This window comes from Cornus florida, unplaced genomic scaffold (assembly GCF_030987335.1).
Source record: "Cornus florida cultivar Cherokee Brave unplaced genomic scaffold, ASM3098733v1 CherokeeBrave_3.0.0_Hap2_Chr01, whole genome shotgun sequence".
In the NCBI taxonomy this organism is placed as follows: domain Eukaryota; kingdom Viridiplantae; phylum Streptophyta; class Magnoliopsida; order Cornales; family Cornaceae; genus Cornus; species Cornus florida.
In genome coordinates this window covers 76,407,951-76,428,973 of record NW_026775571.1, presented here as the reverse complement: position 1 = coordinate 76,428,973, position 21,023 = coordinate 76,407,951, and the positions used below count along the sequence as shown (strand labels likewise).

General features: G+C 34.6%; 2 protein-coding genes across 2 annotated transcripts; both read right to left on the bottom strand.

The window, feature by feature from the left end:
• Positions 1–233: 233 nt before the first annotated feature.
• On the bottom strand, positions 234–833 carry LOC132275153 (NDR1/HIN1-like protein 10). The gene has a single exon (XM_059776567.1). It carries the CDS (start codon positions 831–833, stop codon positions 234–236), a length of 600 nt encoding a protein of 199 aa, XP_059632550.1.
• Positions 834–18,593: 17,760 nt separating this feature from the next.
• LOC132275143 (uncharacterized) lies at positions 18,594–20,639 on the bottom strand. The gene is made up of 3 exons (XM_059776555.1): positions 20,186–20,639; positions 19,188–19,723; positions 18,594–19,070 (listed from the first exon to the last, which is right to left on the bottom strand). The coding sequence occupies exons 1-3, from the start codon at positions 20,637–20,639 to the stop codon at positions 18,594–18,596; spliced, it is 1,467 nt and encodes a 488-aa protein (XP_059632538.1).
• Positions 20,640–21,023: the final 384 nt, after the last annotated feature.

Genomic DNA, 21,023 nt, shown 5'->3' with positions numbered 1-21,023 from the left:
CAAATAAAATAAAATGAACGATTCATACATACTCCCTATAACATAATACATACCTCCAAAATCAACACCGTCAAAAAAGAAAAAGAAAAACATAACCCGCGTAAAGAAAATAACCATAAGTATCAATACATGAAACAGAGAAAGAAGATTTTTATTTTATTTTTTTATTTGTACACAAGAAAGACATAACACACTACAATGATTAAAGTAGAAGGTGAGAAAATATCACTAAATTAAAAACGAGAACACTTGGTAACCTGAAAAGTAGCAAACATTGTGCCATTAGAAAGCAATGGAACCTTGAAGTCACATTTAACCACGGAATTAATCGTGGTAGGGTCGATCCCATCCGCCTTGGTTGTACTCCGATGATGGAGCTTCACAGCAATATGGTATATTCCAGAACGTTTATCGGAATTATATTGAGCAAGCTCCGAACTTCCAAGCATTACGATGGTCTGTCCTTTAAATACCGGACTCAATGTGTAGTTCTTCTTGTGCCCCAGAAAAAATGGTGTCATGGTCACTGAATCAAACATCTTGTCCTCGTAGTAAGCCCTAGCTTCGATGCGCTTGAAGTCTACGCTGATGTGCTTGTTAGGGTTGCTGATGGTTATATTGAGTGCGAGGTCGTAGTAGAGGGTGTTGGTGGTGGTGTTGAGGTTGAAATCGGCGAGCGTAGCGTCAGTAACGTGGAACTTGATCTCTTTTGGTTTGATAAAGCCAAAGACGACTATCAGGGCAAAGATGGTGGTGAAGATTATAGTACCAATCCATTTCCCGGTGAGGAAACCGCAATCACGAGCGCACTCACGATCGGATGATCTGGACATAATAAAGAGAGACACGGTGGGTTAGTGATATAGTGATAAATAGGTTTTTCTCTTATATAACGTTGTTGCTCTGGAGGGTTATGCTTGATCTATAACATGGGAGTCGGGACATAGATTTATAACATGGGAGTCGGGACATAAACTGCGGTTGCTCTGGAGGGTTGTCCTTGGTAATGTCCTAAGTCAATGATGACTTAATAATACCAGTTTCCCTTTCTTACTTAAAATAAACACACACATACATATTTTATTATATACATGAAGTGTGGACTCGAAGACTTTTATTTGGGGGCACATTGATTGATAGTGTGTAATATTATAATCTATATATATCATGATTTATGGGATGCAGATCTCAAAGTATATATTATAAATTAAAAGGGTTAATTGCAAAAAAATTCTCTCGACTATTAGCTATTGATAAAAGTATATTTAAAAAAAAAAAAAAAAACTATTTAAAAGAAATGTTTTTAACAATGTCTATTTAAATAATTTTATGAGAGAATTTTTCGGACAATTTATTAAATTGCCTTCATACATTTTCAAAAAAACAGTAACTAACTATCCTATAGTCAAAAATTGAGTTAACAGATAATCAAACTTATAAAAATGAATCTTAATTCAGGGCCTACCTATTATATGGCTCAAATACACAACCTTGTATAGGTGTTACATGGGGGCTATTTGTTCCATATTGGATTCGAATGAAAAAATGATTGGATATAAATGGGTGGATATGTGGTACTATCCAACAGCTTTAACTGTTAGGTAAATGGGTAAACGTCCACCCGTTATAGTTGGTATTAGAGTCAGGCCAATCTTTGATCCGGCGCTACGTTAAACTCCCGGCCCGAAAGGCGTCCGAGTGAGCCACCCCGATAGGGATGGTAATGGGGGTGGGTTTGGGCAGGTGTATCCTCCCCCACCCCCGTAACCGTTTAAAAACTCCACCGGCGTCCCTGTGCAAAACCACAAAAGCGGAGGGACTTTTTATCCCATCCCAGTATATATATTAAGTACCCTATATAACAATATTAAAGTATCAAATGAATTTGAGTAGAAAGAAAGTTGTAATGGTGAAGAACTGAAAATGAGGGGGGGAAAAAAAAGAGCAAATTTATTTCAATAATAAATAAATTATGGTCTTAAATGGGGCAGGGTGGGTACCCGCTCAAATAAGCTAAACTGTCCCCTAAAACAGCCAAAAAAGGACAGGGAGGGACAAGTAACCGCGGGGGCAGATCAAATTGCCATCCCTATATCCTAAGTAGGCAGGGTGGCCCGACCGTAACAAGGGCACTGCGAGTTCGGGTGAAGGAAAATGTTATAAGGGACCAATTGTCCCACATCGGATCCAAATGGAAAAGTGATTGGGTATAAATGGGTGTGAAAACAGCATTACCCAACAATTTAAATTTTTGAATAAATAGACAAGTGCCTATTAATTACAATAAACTAGATGGTACCGAGCATTTACTGTTCTACTTCATTTTCAATTATATAAATAAAGCAAATGTCACTCTTTTTTAAGCATGGAAGACAATGTCACCCCAGTATCTCACCAATTCAATACAATCATAGCATGACACATCCAACCAACTGTCCAATAGACACTTTAAAAGACTAGCACACTTTTCTTTCCCAATAAACTAAACCCTAAAAAAAAAAAAAAAAAAAGAAAAAGAAAAGAAAAAGGTTTGATTGAAAGAAAGCATCAAGAGAGCTAAAGTAATAAAAATATATCAAGAATAGTTGAGAGGAAGAGACCATAAAATATGCAGTCACCTTGCCTGAGAGAGGTCACACTATAGTATGCCCTAATGGCAGTTCCAAAAATAATAAATTGTCAAAAGAATAATTTGAAGAGAGAAGTTCTACCCAACTACAAGTTTCGTATTCACATTTGTTAATTGGAGATACAGGGAGAGAAAGCACCAAATCTAGTTCAGGATGGTTATAAGTTTAGTGAGTTAAAATCCTTGAAAGAACGAGAAGGCTTTGCTTAAGAGAGAAAGAGAAGAGAGAGAAAATAAATTTATTAATTGTCTGAAGAATAATTTGTTAAGGAGTAATTTCATTTGAAAGATTGTCTCATAAAATTACTTAAATGGACATTGGTTAAAAACACACCCTTGGAATAATTGAGGGGAGTTTTTCAAAAAAATATTCATAAGAGGTTTTCGCAACTAGCTAATAATCGATGGGGTTTTTTTTTTGCAATTCACCCTAAATCAAAATGATTCCTCGCTGCATATTGTCAATGTTGGTTACATATATTCACTGCAAACCAGTCAATTTGTGGGTAATGTTAGCCCTATAAGAAAGGCGGAATAGGAAATATTAAGGGACAAGTGCAGAAAATATCCCTGAAGTATACCCTGCGTAACATTTTTACCCTCTATTTGAAAAAGTGTGCAAAATACACCCTTAATCTTTTCACATTGTGCAAAAATACCCTTCACTAAGAAATCTGACATAAATTAGTGCTGTAATATCCGTTTTGCCTTTTTGCTCTTTCGAAAATGTCCAAGGGGATATATATGCTACTAATCTCATAGTATAGGGATGATATGTGCACATTACCTTATATATATAAAAATATATATATATATATATATTTTTTTTTTTTTGAAACTTTTTTCTGTATATATATCTCTAAACTTATTTATTTTTTTTTTAATATAATGATTTGAATTTTTTGAGATTTCAGTTTATTGTTTTCTATTATTTTTTATTTTTTATTTTTTCATACCAACATTGTTAAAATAAAAAAAATCTCAATATCAGTGTGAACTGATTTTCAAGGTTTGGAGTAAAATTGTTTTCTTTAATTTGCACTTATTTTCGTTTTTTATTTTCTATTTTTATCTTTACTTTTCTTTTATATTTATAATTTCTATTTTTATCTTGACTTGTCCGTTGTTGGCGTCCTTCAATAGTGTCATTTTCGATCATTTTATAAAATTATTTATTTTTATATATTTTATAAAATAATTCAATAAGAGCAATTTAATCAACTTAGGATTTAAATTTGTCAGAGGGATTTTTGCACGTGAGGGCCATCATCCAATAATGTCTTTTTCGGTCATTTTTTAAAATTATTTATTTTTATATATTTTATAAAATGGTTCAGTAAGGGTAATTTAGTCAACTTATAGTTTAAATTTGTCAGAACCTATTTGCATCAAATTGAAATTTTAGAAATGATTTTTGCACGTGAGGGATGTGGTACGCAATGTAAATACTTTAGAGGTGTTTTTTACGATTAATCCTAAAATTAAGGTGATATAACTAATTATATGTGTATAAATCGTGCTATTTAGGCTCCAAAAATCTTTCATACTCATTTCTCGCCTACCTACCGAATTTGAGTGTAAACTCTCGTGATGGAGGTCAAGGGTTTGAGGCTGCTAGAGACAAAAGAAAGGGAAAAAAAAGAAGTTCTATCCATCTAGCCAACCTACCTCCAAGTAGAATATGTAGACTTCACCATCACACCTAGGGATTATTAAACAAAAAAAATAGGAAGAAAATGAAGACGTCACAATCACCTAAAGATTATTAAACAAAAAAAAAAAAAAAAAAAACGGAAGACAAATGAACAAGATTTGTTGTTTGTATTGTATCATGAAGTTGAACCATTATTTTCTTCATCTAATGAAATAGTTTCACACTACACAGGTAAACAGTGCGAAATATATCTTTTAAAGTAGTAGGATTAGTTATCTAATTAAATACTAGAATCTCTCAGTTTGACAAGTCCAAGCATACTAGCAAGTATTGTTTATTTAATATTTGGAGGAATCAACATCAGCCTACCCATTTTAACAAAAAAAAAAAACAAAAACATCAGCCTACCGATGGTTGGTATCCATATAAAATAGAGACCAGGTCAGTAACAATTTGATTTATAGTTTATTCATCCTCAGCAATATTAATTTCTCAAAAGATTGATTTCTAGAAGATCTTTATTATAAGTTGGCAAGAAAGTTAAACAATATTATAAAATCATTCATTGTGAAATACTAATTTAGAAGAAATATTAGAAGAATGTTAGATATCACTTTGCTCTCTCTCTATAGTCTCTATGTATATCATCAACACCTTAATTTCATATATAATTGGAGAAAATAAATTTATTGATTGTCTGAAGAATAATTTGTTAGGGAGTAATTTCATTTGAAAAATTGTCTCGTAAAATTACTTAAATGGACATTCGTTAAAAACACAACCTTGGAATAATTGAGGGAGGGTTTTTGCAAAAAAATATTCATAAGGGGTTTTCGCAACCGGCTAAGAGTCGATTGGTTTTTTTTTTTTTTTTTTTTTGCAATTAGCCCTAAATTAAAATGATTCCTCACTGCATATTGTCAATGTTGGTTACATATATTCACTGCAAGCCAATCAATTTATAGGTAATGTTAACCATAAATGAAAGGCGTACTAGGAAATATTAAGGGACAAGCGTAGAAAACATCCTTAAAGTATACTCTGCATAACATTTTTACCCTCTATTTGAAAAAGTGTGCAAAAAACACCCCTAATCCTTTCACATTGTGCAAAAATACCCCTCAATCAGAAATCTGACATAAATTAGTGCTGTAATACCCATTTTGTCTTTTTACTCTATCGAAAATGCCCAAGGTGATATATATGTTACTAATCTCATAGTATATGGATGGTATGTGCATATTACCTTAGATATATATATATGTATATATATATATATATATATATTTTTTTTTTTTTGAAACTTTTTTCACTATATATCTCTAATTTTTTTTTTTTGTTTTTTGAAACTTTGAGAATTTTTAGAATATTGATTTGAATTTTTTGAGATTTCAGTTTACTGTTTTCTATTAATTAATTTATATATATTTTTCATACCAACACTGTTAAAAAAAAAAAAAAAAAAAAAAAAAAAAAAAAAAGGAAAAAAATCTCAATATCAGTGTGCACTGGTTTTCGAGATTTGGAGTAGAATTGTTTTTTTTAATTTGCACTTTATTTTCATTTTTTATTTTTTATTTTTATCTTTACTTTTCTTTTATATTTATATTTTCTATTTTTATCTTTACTTGTCCATTGTTGGCATCTTTCAATAATGTCATTTTCGGTCATTTTACAAAATTATTTATTTTTATATATTTTATAAAGTAGTTCAGTAAGAGTAATTTAGTCAACTTAGGGTTTAAATTTGTCAGATGGATCTATTTGAACCAAATTAAAACTTTAGGGGTGATTTTTGCATGTGAGGGCCGTCATTCAATAATGTCTTTTTCGGTCATTTTATAAAATTATTTATTTATATATATTTTATAAAATGGTTCAGTAAGAGTAATTTGGTCAACTTAGAGTTTAAATTTGTTAGGATCTATTTGCATCAAATTGAAATTTTAAGAATAATTTTTGCTCGTGAAGGATGTGATATGTAATATAGGCATATTTTAAAGGTGTTTTCTACAATTAATTCTAAAATTAAAGTGAGATAACTAATTATATGTGTATAAATCGTGCTCTATGTAAGAGACTGATTTAGGCTCCAAAAATCTTTCAACTCATTTCTTGCCTACCTAGTGAATTTGGGTGTAAACTCTCATGATCGAGGTCAATGGTTTGGAGGCTGCTAAAGACAAAAGAAAGGGAAGAAAAAAGATTCTATCCATCTAGCCAACCTACCTCCGAGAAGAATATGTCTACTTAACCATCACACCTAGGGATTATTAAACAAAAAAATAGGAAGAAAATGTAGACTTCACAATCACCTAAAGATTATTAAACAAAAAAAAAAAAAAAAAAAAAAAAGGAAGACAAATGAACAAGATTTGTTGTTTGTATTGTATCATGAAGTTAGAACCATTATTTTCTATGTCTAATGAAATAGTTTCACATTACGCAGGTAGAAAGTGCGAAATAAATCTTTCAACTCATTTCTTGCCTACCTAGTTATCTAATTAAATACTAGAATCTCTCAGTTTGACTAGTCCAAGGCTACTAGCAAGTATTGTTTAGGAGGAATCAACATCAGCCTACCCATGGTTGGTATCCATATAAAATAGAGACCAGGTCAGTAACAATTTGATTTATAGTTTATTCATCCTCAACAATATTAATTTCTCAAAAGATTGATTTCTAGAAGATCTTTATTATAAGTTGGCACGAAAGTTAAACAGCATTATAAAATCATTCATTGTGAAATACTGATTTAAAAGAGATATTAGAAGAATGCGTTTTAATTATCTAGGTTAGATATCACTTTGCTTTCTCTCTGTAGTCTCTATGTGTATATCATCGACACCTTAATTTCATATATAATTGGAGTTGTCACAATATATATAACTCAGCGATGTATAGATGTATATGCAAAATAATTGTCACACCCCAAAATCTTAAATACATAAACTCTTGTCAAGTATTAAAATCTGGCATGACTTTCTTTGCACAACCACTACTTTACAAAAAAAATAATTAAATAAAGAAGTAGATGTAAATCACCCACTAATTTATTAAATCGATACAACTATAATAACAATCAACCTTGTCACAATTAATCCATGATAACTGAACAAAATGAACTAAATATCAAAATATATCGTCATTCTTATTACAATGCGAAATTGAACTAAACCAAAGAATACGAAAAACTAGTCAAAATCCGTCACCATCATGTGATCTCTATGGATGGAGTTTCAGTAGATTCTACCAAGGTGGAGGCTGTGATGAGTTGGAAACGGCCTACTACTGTCACTGAGATTCGTAGCTTCTTGGGACTTGCAGGATATTACAGGCGCTTCATTGAGGGTTTCTCCAAGATTGCTGCACCTTTGACCCGTTTGACTTGAAAGGATGTGAAGTTTGTTTGGGACCATTGCTGTGAGCAGGCATTTGAGGAGCTGAAGACGAGATTGACATCAGCACCAGTTCTTACCATTCCTGCTAGTGGTGAGAGATTTGTGATCTACACAGATGCATCACATCAGGGTCTTGGCTGTGTTTTGATGCAAGATGATAAGGTGGTAGCGTATGCTTCTAGGCAGCTTAGGCCACATGAGCAAAATTACCCTACACATGACCTAGAATTGGCAGCAGTGGTTCTTGCATTGAAGGTGTGGAGGTATTACTTGTATGGTGAGGAATTTGAGTTATTCTCTGATCACAAGAGCCTCAAATACCTCTACACTCAGAAGGAGTTGAATATGAGGCCTTATGGAGTGAAGTCCAAGAGCAAAACCGTGCGGGCTCAGGCCCAAAGCGGACAATATCATACCATATGGTGGAGTGGGTCGTTACAAATGGTATCAGAGCCTGACCCAGCCGGAAATGTGCCGACGAGGACGTCGGGCCTCCAAGGGGGGGTGGATTATGATGACCTTGTGGGCGGGTGTGCTGTGGGCGGGTGCGAAAGACACTGTTAGGCTACCACACTGGCGAGCTACGGGTGCACAGTCCCACATCGCCTGGGTAGAGGAAAGGTGAAGTGCTTATATGTAAGTGTGTCACCTCCAATTGGTATGAGGCCTTTTGGGGTGAAGCCCAAGAGCAAAACCGTGCGGGCTCAGGCCCAAAGCGGACAATATCATACCATGTGATGGATGGAAAAGATGAAGGATTTTGATATGACCCTTCAGTATCATCCTGGAAAGGCTAAAGTGGTAGCGGATGCCTTGAGTTGAAAACCGAGGGGATTAGTTGCCTTTATGATGATTCAGGAGTGGATGATGTTATAGGCATTGGCAGAGTTTTCTATCATACCGAGTTCTCAGAGTACAGGGGCTCTTCTTTGTAGTTTGACTATACAACCTACTTTGATCAGCCGGATCATTCATTCTCAAACTTAGGATGACAGGTTACAGACCAAAGCAGTTGAGGTTGTTAATGATGAAGGTAATGTTGACTGGCGCTGATGGTGGTATGAGATTTCGAGGTAGGCTATGTGTTCCAGACTTAACAAACCTCAAGAGAGAGATTTTAGAGGAGGTACATCACTCTAGGTACACAGTGCACCCAGGTGGCACTAAGATGTATCATGATCTTAAGAGGCAATTCTGGTGGGAAGGCATGAAACGTGATGTGGCAGAGTTTGTATCTAGATGTCTCACTTGTCAGCAAGTGAAGGCTGAGCACCAGAGACCAGCAGGACTATTACAGCTTTTGCCTATGCCTAAGTGGAAATGGGAGCATGTGACGATGGATTTTGTTGTGGGGTTACCGAGGTCGATACATAACCATGATACAGTGTGGGTGATAGTGGACCGATTGACTAAATCAGCTCATTTTCTACCCATTTGAGCTACTGATACTGTAAAGGAATTGTGTAAGATCTACATCAGATACATAGTTAAGCTTCATGGAGTGCCGGTGTCTATTGTCTCAGATCGTGATCCTCATTTTTCATCTCGATTTTGGAGTAGTTTCCAAGCAGCTTTTGGTACTCCTTTGAGTTTGAGTACTGCTTTTCATCCTCAGACCGATAGCCAGTCCGAGAGGGTCATTCAAGTGTTGGAGGATATGCTTCGTGCTTGTGTGCTAGATTTTCGGGGCAGTTGGGAGGATCACATTCCATTGGTTGAGTTCGCTTATAATAACAGCTATCAGGCTAGTGTCGGCATGGCACTGTATGAGGCACTTTATGGTAGACCTTGTCATTCACGGGTATGTTGGGCTGAGGTTGGTGATAGTAGTTTATTGGGGCCAGAGTTGGTGCAAGAGACTACAGAGAAGGTTACCATCATTCGAGATCGACTTCGCACAGCTCAGAGTCGACAGAAAAACAATGCAGATCGACGCCGTCGTGCTTTGGAGTGTAGTATGGGTGACTTAGTATTCTTGAAAGTATCACCAATGAAGCGGGTTACGATATTTGGCAGGAAGAAAGGGAAGTTAGCTCCTCGATTCATTGGACCTTTTGAGATCACAGAGAGGATTGGGGAGGTTGTGTAAAGATTGGCTTTACCACCCAGACTATCTGCTGTTCATGATGTTTTCCATGTCTCCATGTTGAGGATGTGCTTGAGGGATGAAACTCAAGCCATTGACTGCACAGAGGTCCAGATTCATCCTAATGCAACCTATGTTTAGACGCCTGTTCGCATTGTTGACAGTATGGTGAAACAGTTGAGGCGGGCAGATATACCTTTGGTGAAGGTGCAGTGGAATCATCAGGATGAGAGAGAGGCTACTTGGGAGCTAGAGTCAAAAATGAAGGAAAAGTACCCGCAACTCTTCGAATAAGGTATGCAAATTTCAAGGACGAAAGTTCTTTTTAGGTGGGTAGAATGTAAAACCCTAAAATTTCATATATTATTTTTATTATTTAGTATTTAGTATTTCAACGTGAGAGTAGAGATAATAAAGTTTTTCTTTTAAAATTTAAAACTTTAAATAGGAGTCCTAGATTACCTCAAATGCAGTTATATTTATCCTTTATATTTTACGTCGTATCAGTACGAGGATATTATTTTTCGAAAAAAAAGAAGAAGAAAGAAATTACCGAGAGAGAAAGAGAGGAAGCGAGTACTGATTTTTCATTGGCAATCTGCAGTAGCCGGAAAAGAGACGGTGACCAAAGGATCGGCTAGAGAGAAAGGTTTAACGATATTTAACAAGTTAGTTAATCTTGCCTTGTACACTTATATATATTTGTGACTTTGTTTGTTAAGTGTTCTAATTAATCATTATATTTGGTGTTAAGAATTAATAGTATTTTAATGAGATTTTAATTGAAATAGATTGGCAGCATCATGCTTAATAGATTATTAAAACTTAAATAATTTAACTGTTAGAATAGTTATTTGGTGATTGTTGTTTTGTTTATGTTTAGGTATGAAATCAAATAATGACAGTATTGTTGTTTAATTCATTATGGGTGATAGGCATGCATACGTGTGTATATATATATATATATATATATATATATATATATATATATATATATATATATGGTGTTTTCGATTGATATATTGCAACATGTAAAAATTGGTTTGTTATGATTGTGTATATATAATATTTAGATATATATGAATATATGATTAAATGAAAATCAAAGGAGGAATTTATTCTTGTCGAAATTGTTAATGCATTGATGGATTCGAATTTTATTTTGAAATGACATAGTTATACTCTGTAAACAGAAACAAAGGTCATGAACTTGTTTAACTTTAATATAGAATTTTGGGTTAATTAGAAGTTGGAATGAATTACGAGTATTGGTTGAATCTGGGCGTACTAGTGAATGAGGAATTCAATTTTTTTTTTTGGGTTTTTCTATAGTGTCACTGTAGGCTTGCTATGTGAGGAAGAGTCAGGCCAAAAGCGGACAATATCATACCATGTGGTGGAGCAGGTCGTTACAAATGGTATCAGAGTCTAACCCAGCCGGAAGTGTGCTGACGGGGACGTCGGGCCTCCAAGGGGAGTGGATTATGATGACCTTGTGGGCGGGTGTGCCGTGGGCGGGTGCGAGAGACACTGTCAGGCTACCACACTGGCGAGCTACGGGTGCACAGTCCCACATCGCCTGGGTAGAGGAAAGGTGAAGTGCTTATATGTAAGTGTGTCACCTCCAATTGGTATGAGGCCTTTTGGGGTGAAGTCTAAGAGCAAAACCGTGCGGGCTCAGGCCCAAAGCGGACAATATCATACCATGTGGTGGAGTGGGTCGTTACAAATGGTATCAGAGCCTGACCCAGCCGGAAGTGTGCCGACGGGGACGTCGGGCCTCCAAGGGGGGTGGATTGTGATGACCTTGTGGGCGGGTGTGCTGTGGGCGGGTGCGAGAGACACTGTCAGGCTACCACACTGGCGAGTTACGGGTGCACAGTCCCACATCACCTGGGTAGAGGAAAGGTGAAGTGCTTATATGTAAGTGTGTTATCTCCAATTGGAGTGAGGCCTTTTGGGGTGATGCCCAAGAGCAAAACCATGCGGGCTCAGACCCAAAGCGGACAATATCATACCATGTGGTGGAGCGGGTCGTTACAATAATAGTTCTTTCTATTAATGGAAAGTTTTCTTTTTACACCATACAGTCCACGTTCTCTTTTTTCCCTTTCCTATTCATACTACATTCCTCTTTACCCTAATTCCCTTACTTGGGTTTAATATTGGAAATAAAATGGGAATTAGTTTTCCCTTGGGCCGTCCCAGGGTCAGACCCGATATGAAATTGACTGGGCAAGGGGATCGCTGGATTGCCCTCCCAAATGGGTGGACTGGGCCGGATTCGGCCCAGTGGAGTTTTTTTTGCCACTTCAATAGATTAAAAAAACGACTCAAATTGCTTCTGATTCTCAATTTTAAGAAATAACAGTAAAAATTAGAAATTATTTTTGTTAGTAAACCGGCTCTAAAAAAGTCAATAAAAATCAAACTACATGTAAGTAATCAATTTAACCAAAATTAGTACGAGAGTTTTTTTAACAATTTCACCTGCTTGCTCCCCAATGTCCCCCATGTAACTGAGTGGATAATAAGATTATTAATTTTTTTTTTTAAATAATAGTTAATCTATTTAACTGTTAGCACTAACTCATTAATTATAAGATAGCTTGCTTCACTAATAGTATATTTTAAGGGAATTATAATTGCACCGAAGAGATTAGCCAATTTCTCATGTTGAATATATGTTGCTGTTTACGTGGATATAATTTTTGGGTTTCTCTCTCTCTTCCGTTTTCCTCCCTTCTTTTTCATCTTCACCTAACAGTCCTCTCTTTTCCATTTTTTTTTTCTTCTTTCTTTCCATCACTCTTTTGCTTTTCTTTCCCCTTTCTCATCTTCACCAATCCTCTCTTCCATCAGGCATCGCAGCCCGGCCTCTTCCAAGGTGATTTACTAATTTTGCGGTGGCCGGAGCATGCCAGGTCGACGCTGACGAGAAGCATGGAAGAACTACGAGCACTGAACTTCGAACTAAGAGTGATCGGCGGTAATCGGTGGAGTTGTAATCGATTATGCTTGAACTAACCGGTGAGAAGCTGGGATGTCCCATCGGTGAGTTCGGATGCAAAAGTGGAGCTAGAAATTTTAATTTGGGGGAGCCGAGTTATATATTGTCACAATATAATTTAAAAAATTAGAAAAAAATAACCAAATAGAGAAGGGAAGCAGGAAATTACTGGTAAAAAAAAAACACAAATAAATAAAGAAGTAATGGATAAACATTGTTCAGTAATTAGATTTTATTCAACAATTGTTTTAATTTTTTTTTTATTTAAAAAATTCAATTTTCAAAAAAGTTATAATTTAATTACTTTGATTCCACCTTGAGTGTTGTTATTACATTGATAAATGACTAAGAGAAAAAAATGTAACATATTAACTAAACAAATTTTAACTTGAAATAAACACATTAATTTTAATTAGTAACTTATACAAGTAGTAACCCTAAGGGGTTGGCCTAGTAGTAAAGTCACCTGGGCTTGGGGGCTTATTACCACCAAAGTCTGGGTTCAATTCCTATTAGGAACTTACGACAAGTTGGGTTAGCGACAATGATGATATAAAGATATATTGTAGTAAGAACTTTTATAACAATGAACAAGATTTGACCTTTAAAAATTAGGTTAAAATGGTTGAAATTTAATAATTTTAGCAATTTTAACAAGATAAAGTTATGTTTAATTCTAAATTCATACTCTCCCACAATGACAAAGTGGATAAGGATGATCAAAATCATAATTATTGGGGTCAATATATTATCTATGAGCAAGTGCTTTGAAATATTTTGGGGGGCTAATTAAAATTTATATTAATTTTGGAGGTCACAAGTTAGATTTATTTGCAATATAACAATTTTTTGATAGGCCAAATTGTTATACCACTACAAGAAAAAAGGGCTTCTACGAGGGGCCAAAAACCCCGTGGAAACCTATTCACGGCGCATTCTAGGCACTCGTGTATGAGGGTTCCGTAAATACTCAATTTTTTTTACGAGAAAAAATCTACCTCGTAGAAAAACAATAGAGTCACCGTAGAAAATAATTTCATTTATATATATTAAATTTTATTTAATTAACCTACGAGGTGCCGAGGCATGCCGTAGAAAAGGTTTCTACGGCGAATTGTAACTACCCGTAGAAAACTCACGAGACACCATCGCCTGCCGTAGAAAATTTTTTACGGCGAACTATAACTACCCGTAAATAATCTTATGAGGTACCCACGGCTGCCGTAGAAAAGTTTTCTACGGCAAGTTGTAACTACCCGTAAATAATCTCACGAGGTACAAAACCATGCCGTAGAAAAATTTTCTAAGGCGAATTTTAACTACCCGTAAATAATCTCACGAGGCATTAAATCATGCCGTAGAAAACTTTTCTACGGCAAATTTTAGGTACCCGTAAATAATATAAACCATTCTCCTGACTTGCCGTACATGCCGTAGAAAAGTTATTTAAGGAAGATTTTCACTTATTTACGGTATTTCAAGCTCCCCGTAAATAATATATATATAATTAAGGGTGCATTATTTATAATATATATATATATATATATATATATATATATATATATATATATATATTATAAATAATGCACCCTTAATTAATTCCTATTAATCATCCACTACCTATAATTCACATCACTGTCAGCTATAATTCATTTCAATTCAAAAAACATACATATCTCATTAAATATATCAAAAGAGTTAAAACATTTTTACAATTCATCATTTATCAATGTTCCAAAACAGAAAATACATCCATTTGTCAAGAAAATCATCAATTTCTTAACACTTCTGTTGAAAAATTGATAAACCTTCTAGCAATTGAGTTTCAGTCTGCACTTGTCAAAAAACCAGCTCACTGTACAAAATCCAAGGAAGTAACTGCAAAATCCAAGGAAGTAGCTGCAAAATCCAAAAAAGTAACTGTATCACACAAGTCTTAAATTCAGAATGCTAATAAAAAAGGAAATAACAAGATTATCATTTTATAAATCAAACACAAACATTTTGCTAAGAATTTTTTCCTTAGATCTGCTTTTATATTTGAAGTAGATAATTTTCCTTAATTGAATACTAGATTTTTGCAAGGATGTATGAGAACAGACAATATCATAATCTCTTTATATTCATGAACACTACAATATCATAATATGTAGTCTCCTTATCTCATGATTATGAGCAAATCTGAAATATTCTGAAACAAATCGGAAACATTGTAGGTTTTTGGTGCAACGATTATGAGCAAATCTGAAACTTTAAATACAAGTCAAGTCTTATATATATATATATATATATATATATATTATCTCAGTTTGTTGGTAGTTTAATTTATATATGTTTTTTTTAAAAAAACTGAAATTCAGTGTTTTAACATTGAAGATGCTGTTGTAACCTTGCATTGGAATATACCTTTGCTTGTTAATTGGTTATTAATACCTAAGCAAGTGTATCTAGCCTATTGAAGACTAAGGGAGTGGACTTCTTCGGGACGTCAAAGGGAACTCGAATAAGTTTAATTCAAAACTCTTAATTTCTTTCAAAGATTCAATCTTTTAGAATTAAAAAGGTTTAGTGATATAACAGGTACCTTGATTGAGGTTTTTTCAATCAAAGATTCAATCTTTTCTCATTAAAACACTCTACGATACGTCAAAGGGAACTCGAATATGTTTAACTCAGAACTCTCATTTTCTTTCAAAATTCAATCTTTTTACATTAAAAAGGTCTAGTGACAGAGTAGGTACATTGATTGGGTAAACCCCTCTTTCAATTTTGGTTGTTGTAGTTATTCTTCAGAAGGCTTCGTTGCTCCAAAACCTCTCCTCTTATTTTATTTTTTATTCTATACTATATTCAAATATATAAGCAAATAGTGTGTGTGTGTGTGTGTGTATATATATATATATATATACACACACACACACACACACTATTTGCTTAGAGAAAGAAGGATGATGACCCGTATCATATTTATGGCATATATGCAGCGGCTAGTTCTTAGCCACCAAACCAACCCACCAACATCTTGATAAGTTGGAGTTTGGTTTAGGAAAGTGGACCTTCTATGGACACATCACACATGACTTGCATCTAAGCTAATGAGGTTGTTATGACAATTACCAGCCCCATGACCCTAACCTAGTTTAAGAATGGGGATATGTGTAATTATAATGGATTGGTTAGAGATATTCTCCAACCAGTGAATATTTTATCAACTTCTATATAAAATACACATTATCCACAATGACCTGTATCATTTTTATGGCATATATGCAGTGGCTAGTTCTTAGCCACCAAACCAACCCACCAACATCTTGACAAGTTGAAGTTTGGTTTAGGAAAGTGGACCTTCTATGGACACATCACACATGACTTGCATCTAAGCTAATGAGGTTGTTATGACAATTGCCAGCCCTATGACCCTAACCCAGTTTGAGACTGGGGATATGTGTAATTATAATGGATTGGTTAGAGATCTTCTCTAACTAGTGAATATTTTATCAACTTCTATATAAAATACACACTATCCACAATTAGTCTCAACAATGCAAGCAAAATTTTAAACCACCCTCCACACTTACTTACCTTTTTTTCCCTTCTTTATTCTTCTTTTATTTATTTATTTCTCCAATTTCTCTCTTTCAAGTATCAAACAAAAGAACACAAATTATTTATCTTCCTTTCTTCTTTTGGCTTCTATCTTATCTCTGTAAATTCTGTAAAATAGAACATAAAGCTGAAAAAAGGGCATAACGGAGCCAACTTTGAGGGAGGAATCTGTAATTTCTAAAACGTTAAAGGTATTGCTTGTAATTTGGCCTAACCTCGAGGGAAGAAACAGATCTAAGCTTTCTCTCCATTAGACCCCAATTCATTCCTCTTTTGCCGGCTTCTTTATGGCGGTTTTAGCCACTTTTTATGTCATTTACTTAGGACTCGCCCTACCTGACACAATAATGAGCATTTGTAATAACCCTTACCTTATCCAAATACAAGGGTATATAATGAAACGTTTGTGCATGTGGCGGAAGGGAAGTGGTATGGTGTAATGGTCAGATTCATGCCGTTAATCTCTCTCTCTCTCTCCTTCCTTTTTAGGGGGTTTGAAGGGAGTGCCGGATGTTCATATTCTTGTTAACGGTATTCCCTGCTTAAATGCAGACTATAGACTAGGACTGATTTAGAATTAAGAATAACTATAAAATTGTTGAATTTGCATCGTTAATTTATCTCTTTCCCTCATGTGTAAATCAATCTAATTGCTTTCCTAGAGAGATCCTGAATTCTCAAGATTGCTGCATTTCTGGTATCAGCAATCATGTATATATTGTTGCTTTAGAACTCTTAGCATGTATTTTATCTTGCATGGGCAATAAATAATACTATCATTGTTCTAAGCAGAAAAATGATTAACTTAGCTGCGAAAGGGGTATTGACATTCATATTCATAAACACTACAATATCATAATATGTAGTCTCTTTATCTCATGATTATGAGCAAATCTGAAATTCATGAACACTACATCTCAGTTTGTTGGTAGTTTAATTTATATATGTTTTCTTTTTAAAATTGAAATTCAGTGTTTTAACACAAGATGGTGTTGTAACCTTGCATTGGAATATACCTTGCTTGTTAATTGGTTATTAATACCTAAGCAAGTGTATCTAGCCTATTAAAGACTAGGGGAGTGGACTGTGAGGTGTTCCAAAGCTTAAATCACAAAGTTGCCCTTGAAAGCTTAAAAGCTAGGTTTTAATGGGATTAAGCCTGCTTGTGTGTGCCTATTGCTGTAACTTGCTATGTAAAGTGTTCTAAACAATCAAGCAAGTATAATTTGATGATACAAGGCTATGGGAGTTAATTGAAGACCTGAACAGAAGCTGCATTGTGAAAAGACTTGTCTAACCTCAATTTTGGGGTTTAAGCCTTTGTGAAGAGAAACTATTTTATCTTGCTCCTATCATTGTGCTATTCTTTTAAGCAAGTGTTTTTGAAGATACCTGGGTTGGGGGAAACAAGTAAAGGTCTGTTTTGAAGCTACATTATGAAGTTACTGGTTTAACATTGGGTACACTTCAACATATAAAAACCAATGGTTAGTGATCTTTTAATATTTTCATCACAAGTACATCTTATTTTCATCAAATATCAATATATAATTTTTTTTATAATTTTTTTTCTGAATTAAATGATAATGAATATCTTCACATATAATAATAAATCAAATGTTTCATGACCTAGTTTTAACTCTTTTGATATATGCATATTGATGTCATTCTAAATAGAAAAGGAAAGGTGCATTTGTGTTTGTTTTGTGAGGGCCCAAAGTTTTGAAGAAATCTCCTTCCCATCAATAATTTCTATACTTTGTGATTTCTTCATTCAACACACGACTCTTTTGACTCTTAAAAGTGATGACTCACAACTTACTATTCTTATACTATTCTCAGTGGTGGTTGTTTGTTGGCGGCTTTGTGTTTGCATTTGGCTTTGTCAAATTCGGATGGAGTGGAAAGATGGTATAAATGAAGTTCTTATCATATTTTTAAATCATCAATTAATGAAATTGAACAGTCAAAGTGGTCATAGTGTTGCAAAACATATCTTATATCATACATTTTGACTCCTCATAATAGAATTTTACTTCTACTCTTGTGCATATTTTTGAAAGAATTATGAAATAGAGCAAACTAAATAGATTGAATATAAAAACTCCATATAATGTTACAATTCTCAAGTGAATCATAATGTCGAAAAAAGATTGAGGAAAAAATCTTTCTAACATACACAATGTCTCAGCAATTTCATTTTCCTGTCATTCCATTGAGTTCCTATCAATCACCCTTTGGCATACTTCATTAAAATATGCACATAGGCGAAATATGGCATTCCTTACACCCTTTGGTAGAATTCCCCGTAACGCTACCGGTAGTAATTGTTGCATTAGGACATGATAATCATGAGATTTCAAGCCTACAACCTTGCATTCATCCAATGATACATGTGTCCCAATGTTGGAACTATAGCCGTCTGGTAGCTTTAATTGTTGTAATCGCTTACAAAAAAGCTGTTTTTCTTCCTTCTTTAGTGTATGAGGTGCTGGTGGCAAGAAATGTTTCCCTTTGGAATCTTGTGGGTGCAAATCCCCCCTGATGCCCATTTCCTCCAAATCCCTACGAGACTTGAGTCCATCCTTTGATTTTCCTTTTATGTTCAATAGGGTGCCAATAATACTCTCACAAATATTCTTCTCAATATGTATGACATCTAAGTTATGGCGAACGAGTAATACCTAAAACACAAATAATGGAATAATAGTTTTTTTAAAACATATTATAAACTTAAATAAATAATATTTTATTTAAAAATAAATAAATAAATAAAACGACTTTCTATTACAAATACTTACCTCCCAGTATGGTAATTCAAAAAATATGGATTTTTTCTTCCACGCCACATTTTCGTCCTTTTTTGTCTTTTGTTTCCTCTTTCCAATTTTTGGTTTGATATGTAATTTTCCCTTCGCTTTCTTACCCCAATCATTTTTAATATTTTTCATAGCATGAAGAATTTCAGTCCCAGACAATATTTTAGGCTTCCACCTATGTTCTTCACTCCCATCAAACCAACTCTTCTTTTTTCGAAATGGGTGAGTAGGAGATAGCCATCGACGGTGACCTAAGTACACGGTCTTGGTGCTACAATTCAACCGCCTTGAACATGTGTCATCACTACATGTTGGACAAGCTTTTTTACCCTTTGTAACATGACCAGAGAGGTTACTAAAAGCTGGAAAGTCACTAATTGTCCACATCAAGATTACCTTCAAATTAAATGTGGACTTTGCTGCATCATAAATTTCCACGCCTTTCTCCCATAGCTCTTTCAAATCATCTATAAGTGGCTCCAAATACACATCTATATCATTCCCCGGTTGCCTCGGCCCTGGGATTAGTAATGTCAACATCATATTCTCTTTAGACATAAGTTCAAGTGGCGAAAGATTATATACCACCAATGTTACTGGCCAACAACTATATGCCGAACTAAGGTCACCAAATGGATTAAACCCATCAGTTGAAAGGCTAAGTCTTAAATTTCGTGAATCTGATGCAAACGAAGGCCATTTTTTATCTATCGTATGCCATGCAGGCGTGTCAACCGGATGTCGTATCTTTCTATCCCCACTTCTATGAGTTGAATGCCACGTTAGTTGTTTTGCTATTTCAGGGGATCGAAACATTCTTCTAAACCTTGGTACTATTGGAAAGTACCACAACACCTTAGCTGGGACACTATTTTTAACCTTCTTAGTACACTCATTCTCTTTTCACCGCGAAACACCATATTTTGGGCATTTAGTCATGTGCTTATTCTCTTTTCTAAATAGACAACAGTCATTCTTACAAGCATCTATTTTCTCATATCCTAAATCAAATGTCTTCAAAAAAATTTTCGTTTCATAATAGCTCTTAGGAAGTTTGTTATTTTCTGGAAGCATATCCCCAAACATTTGAAGAAGTCCATCAAAACCAGTGTCGGATAAATTAGTTGTTGCTTTGTGCTTGTATAAGGCAACAATTGCAGACATAACCGTATACTTTGTGCATTCTGGAAATAAAGGGGTCTCAGCATATTCTAACTTTTTTTTAAACTCAACCTCTCTTATTTCATAGTTTGGATCCGAAACATCATCACCACCATCAAAGAAAATATCTCTATACATCTGATACGTCTCTGGCATTTCAACGTCATTTACATCACTTCCATGTTGGGGAGATTCACTCAGATTTTCCCCGTGAAAGTACCAGATCGTGTATGATTGATCCATTCCATTTTCCAATAAATGCCTAAACACCATGTCGAAGTGTTGGTGCTTTGCATTTAGACAACAATTACAAGGGCATAAAATCTTTTCTGGATGGCCCGCATTCGCTTGCGCCTGATCAGCAAACCTCCGTGCTCCTTCTAAATACTTTAGATCAATTCTATAAAATTAAAGCTTTAACATTTAATGAAACTTAAAATTAGTGTAGACAATATTAACTTTTATAAGCACACTCCACTACAAATAATAACCTGTAAGTCATGTGCATCCATTCTTTATCCATCACTATTTGCTTAATTATTTTGTCTACTAACCTATCACAAAAGATAAAAAAAAAAATTGTCAAAATTCTAGCAAGAAGAATATCTAACTATATTCATTATAATGTGCATAAAGGCAAAAAATGGTCTGTTCAAA

What these genes read in the sequence shown, in the direction of transcription:
- LOC132275153 (XM_059776567.1), bottom strand. Translation starts at nt 833, where the DNA reads ATGTCCAGATCATCCGATCGTGAGTGCGCTCGTGATTGCGGTTTCCTC.
- LOC132275143 (XM_059776555.1), bottom strand. Translation starts at nt 20,639, where the DNA reads ATGGTGTTTAGGCATTTATTGGAAAATGGAATGGATCAATCATACACG. An exon ending in ATATGAGAAAATAGATGCTT is followed by an intron (nt 19,724 to 20,185) that starts GTAAGAATGACT and finishes TACTAATCCCAG; the next exon opens with GGCCGAGGCAACCGGGGAAT. An exon ending in TTGAATTACCATACTGGGAG is followed by an intron (nt 19,071 to 19,187) that starts GTAAGTATTTGT and finishes TTTGTGTTTTAG; the next exon opens with GTATTACTCGTTCGCCATAA.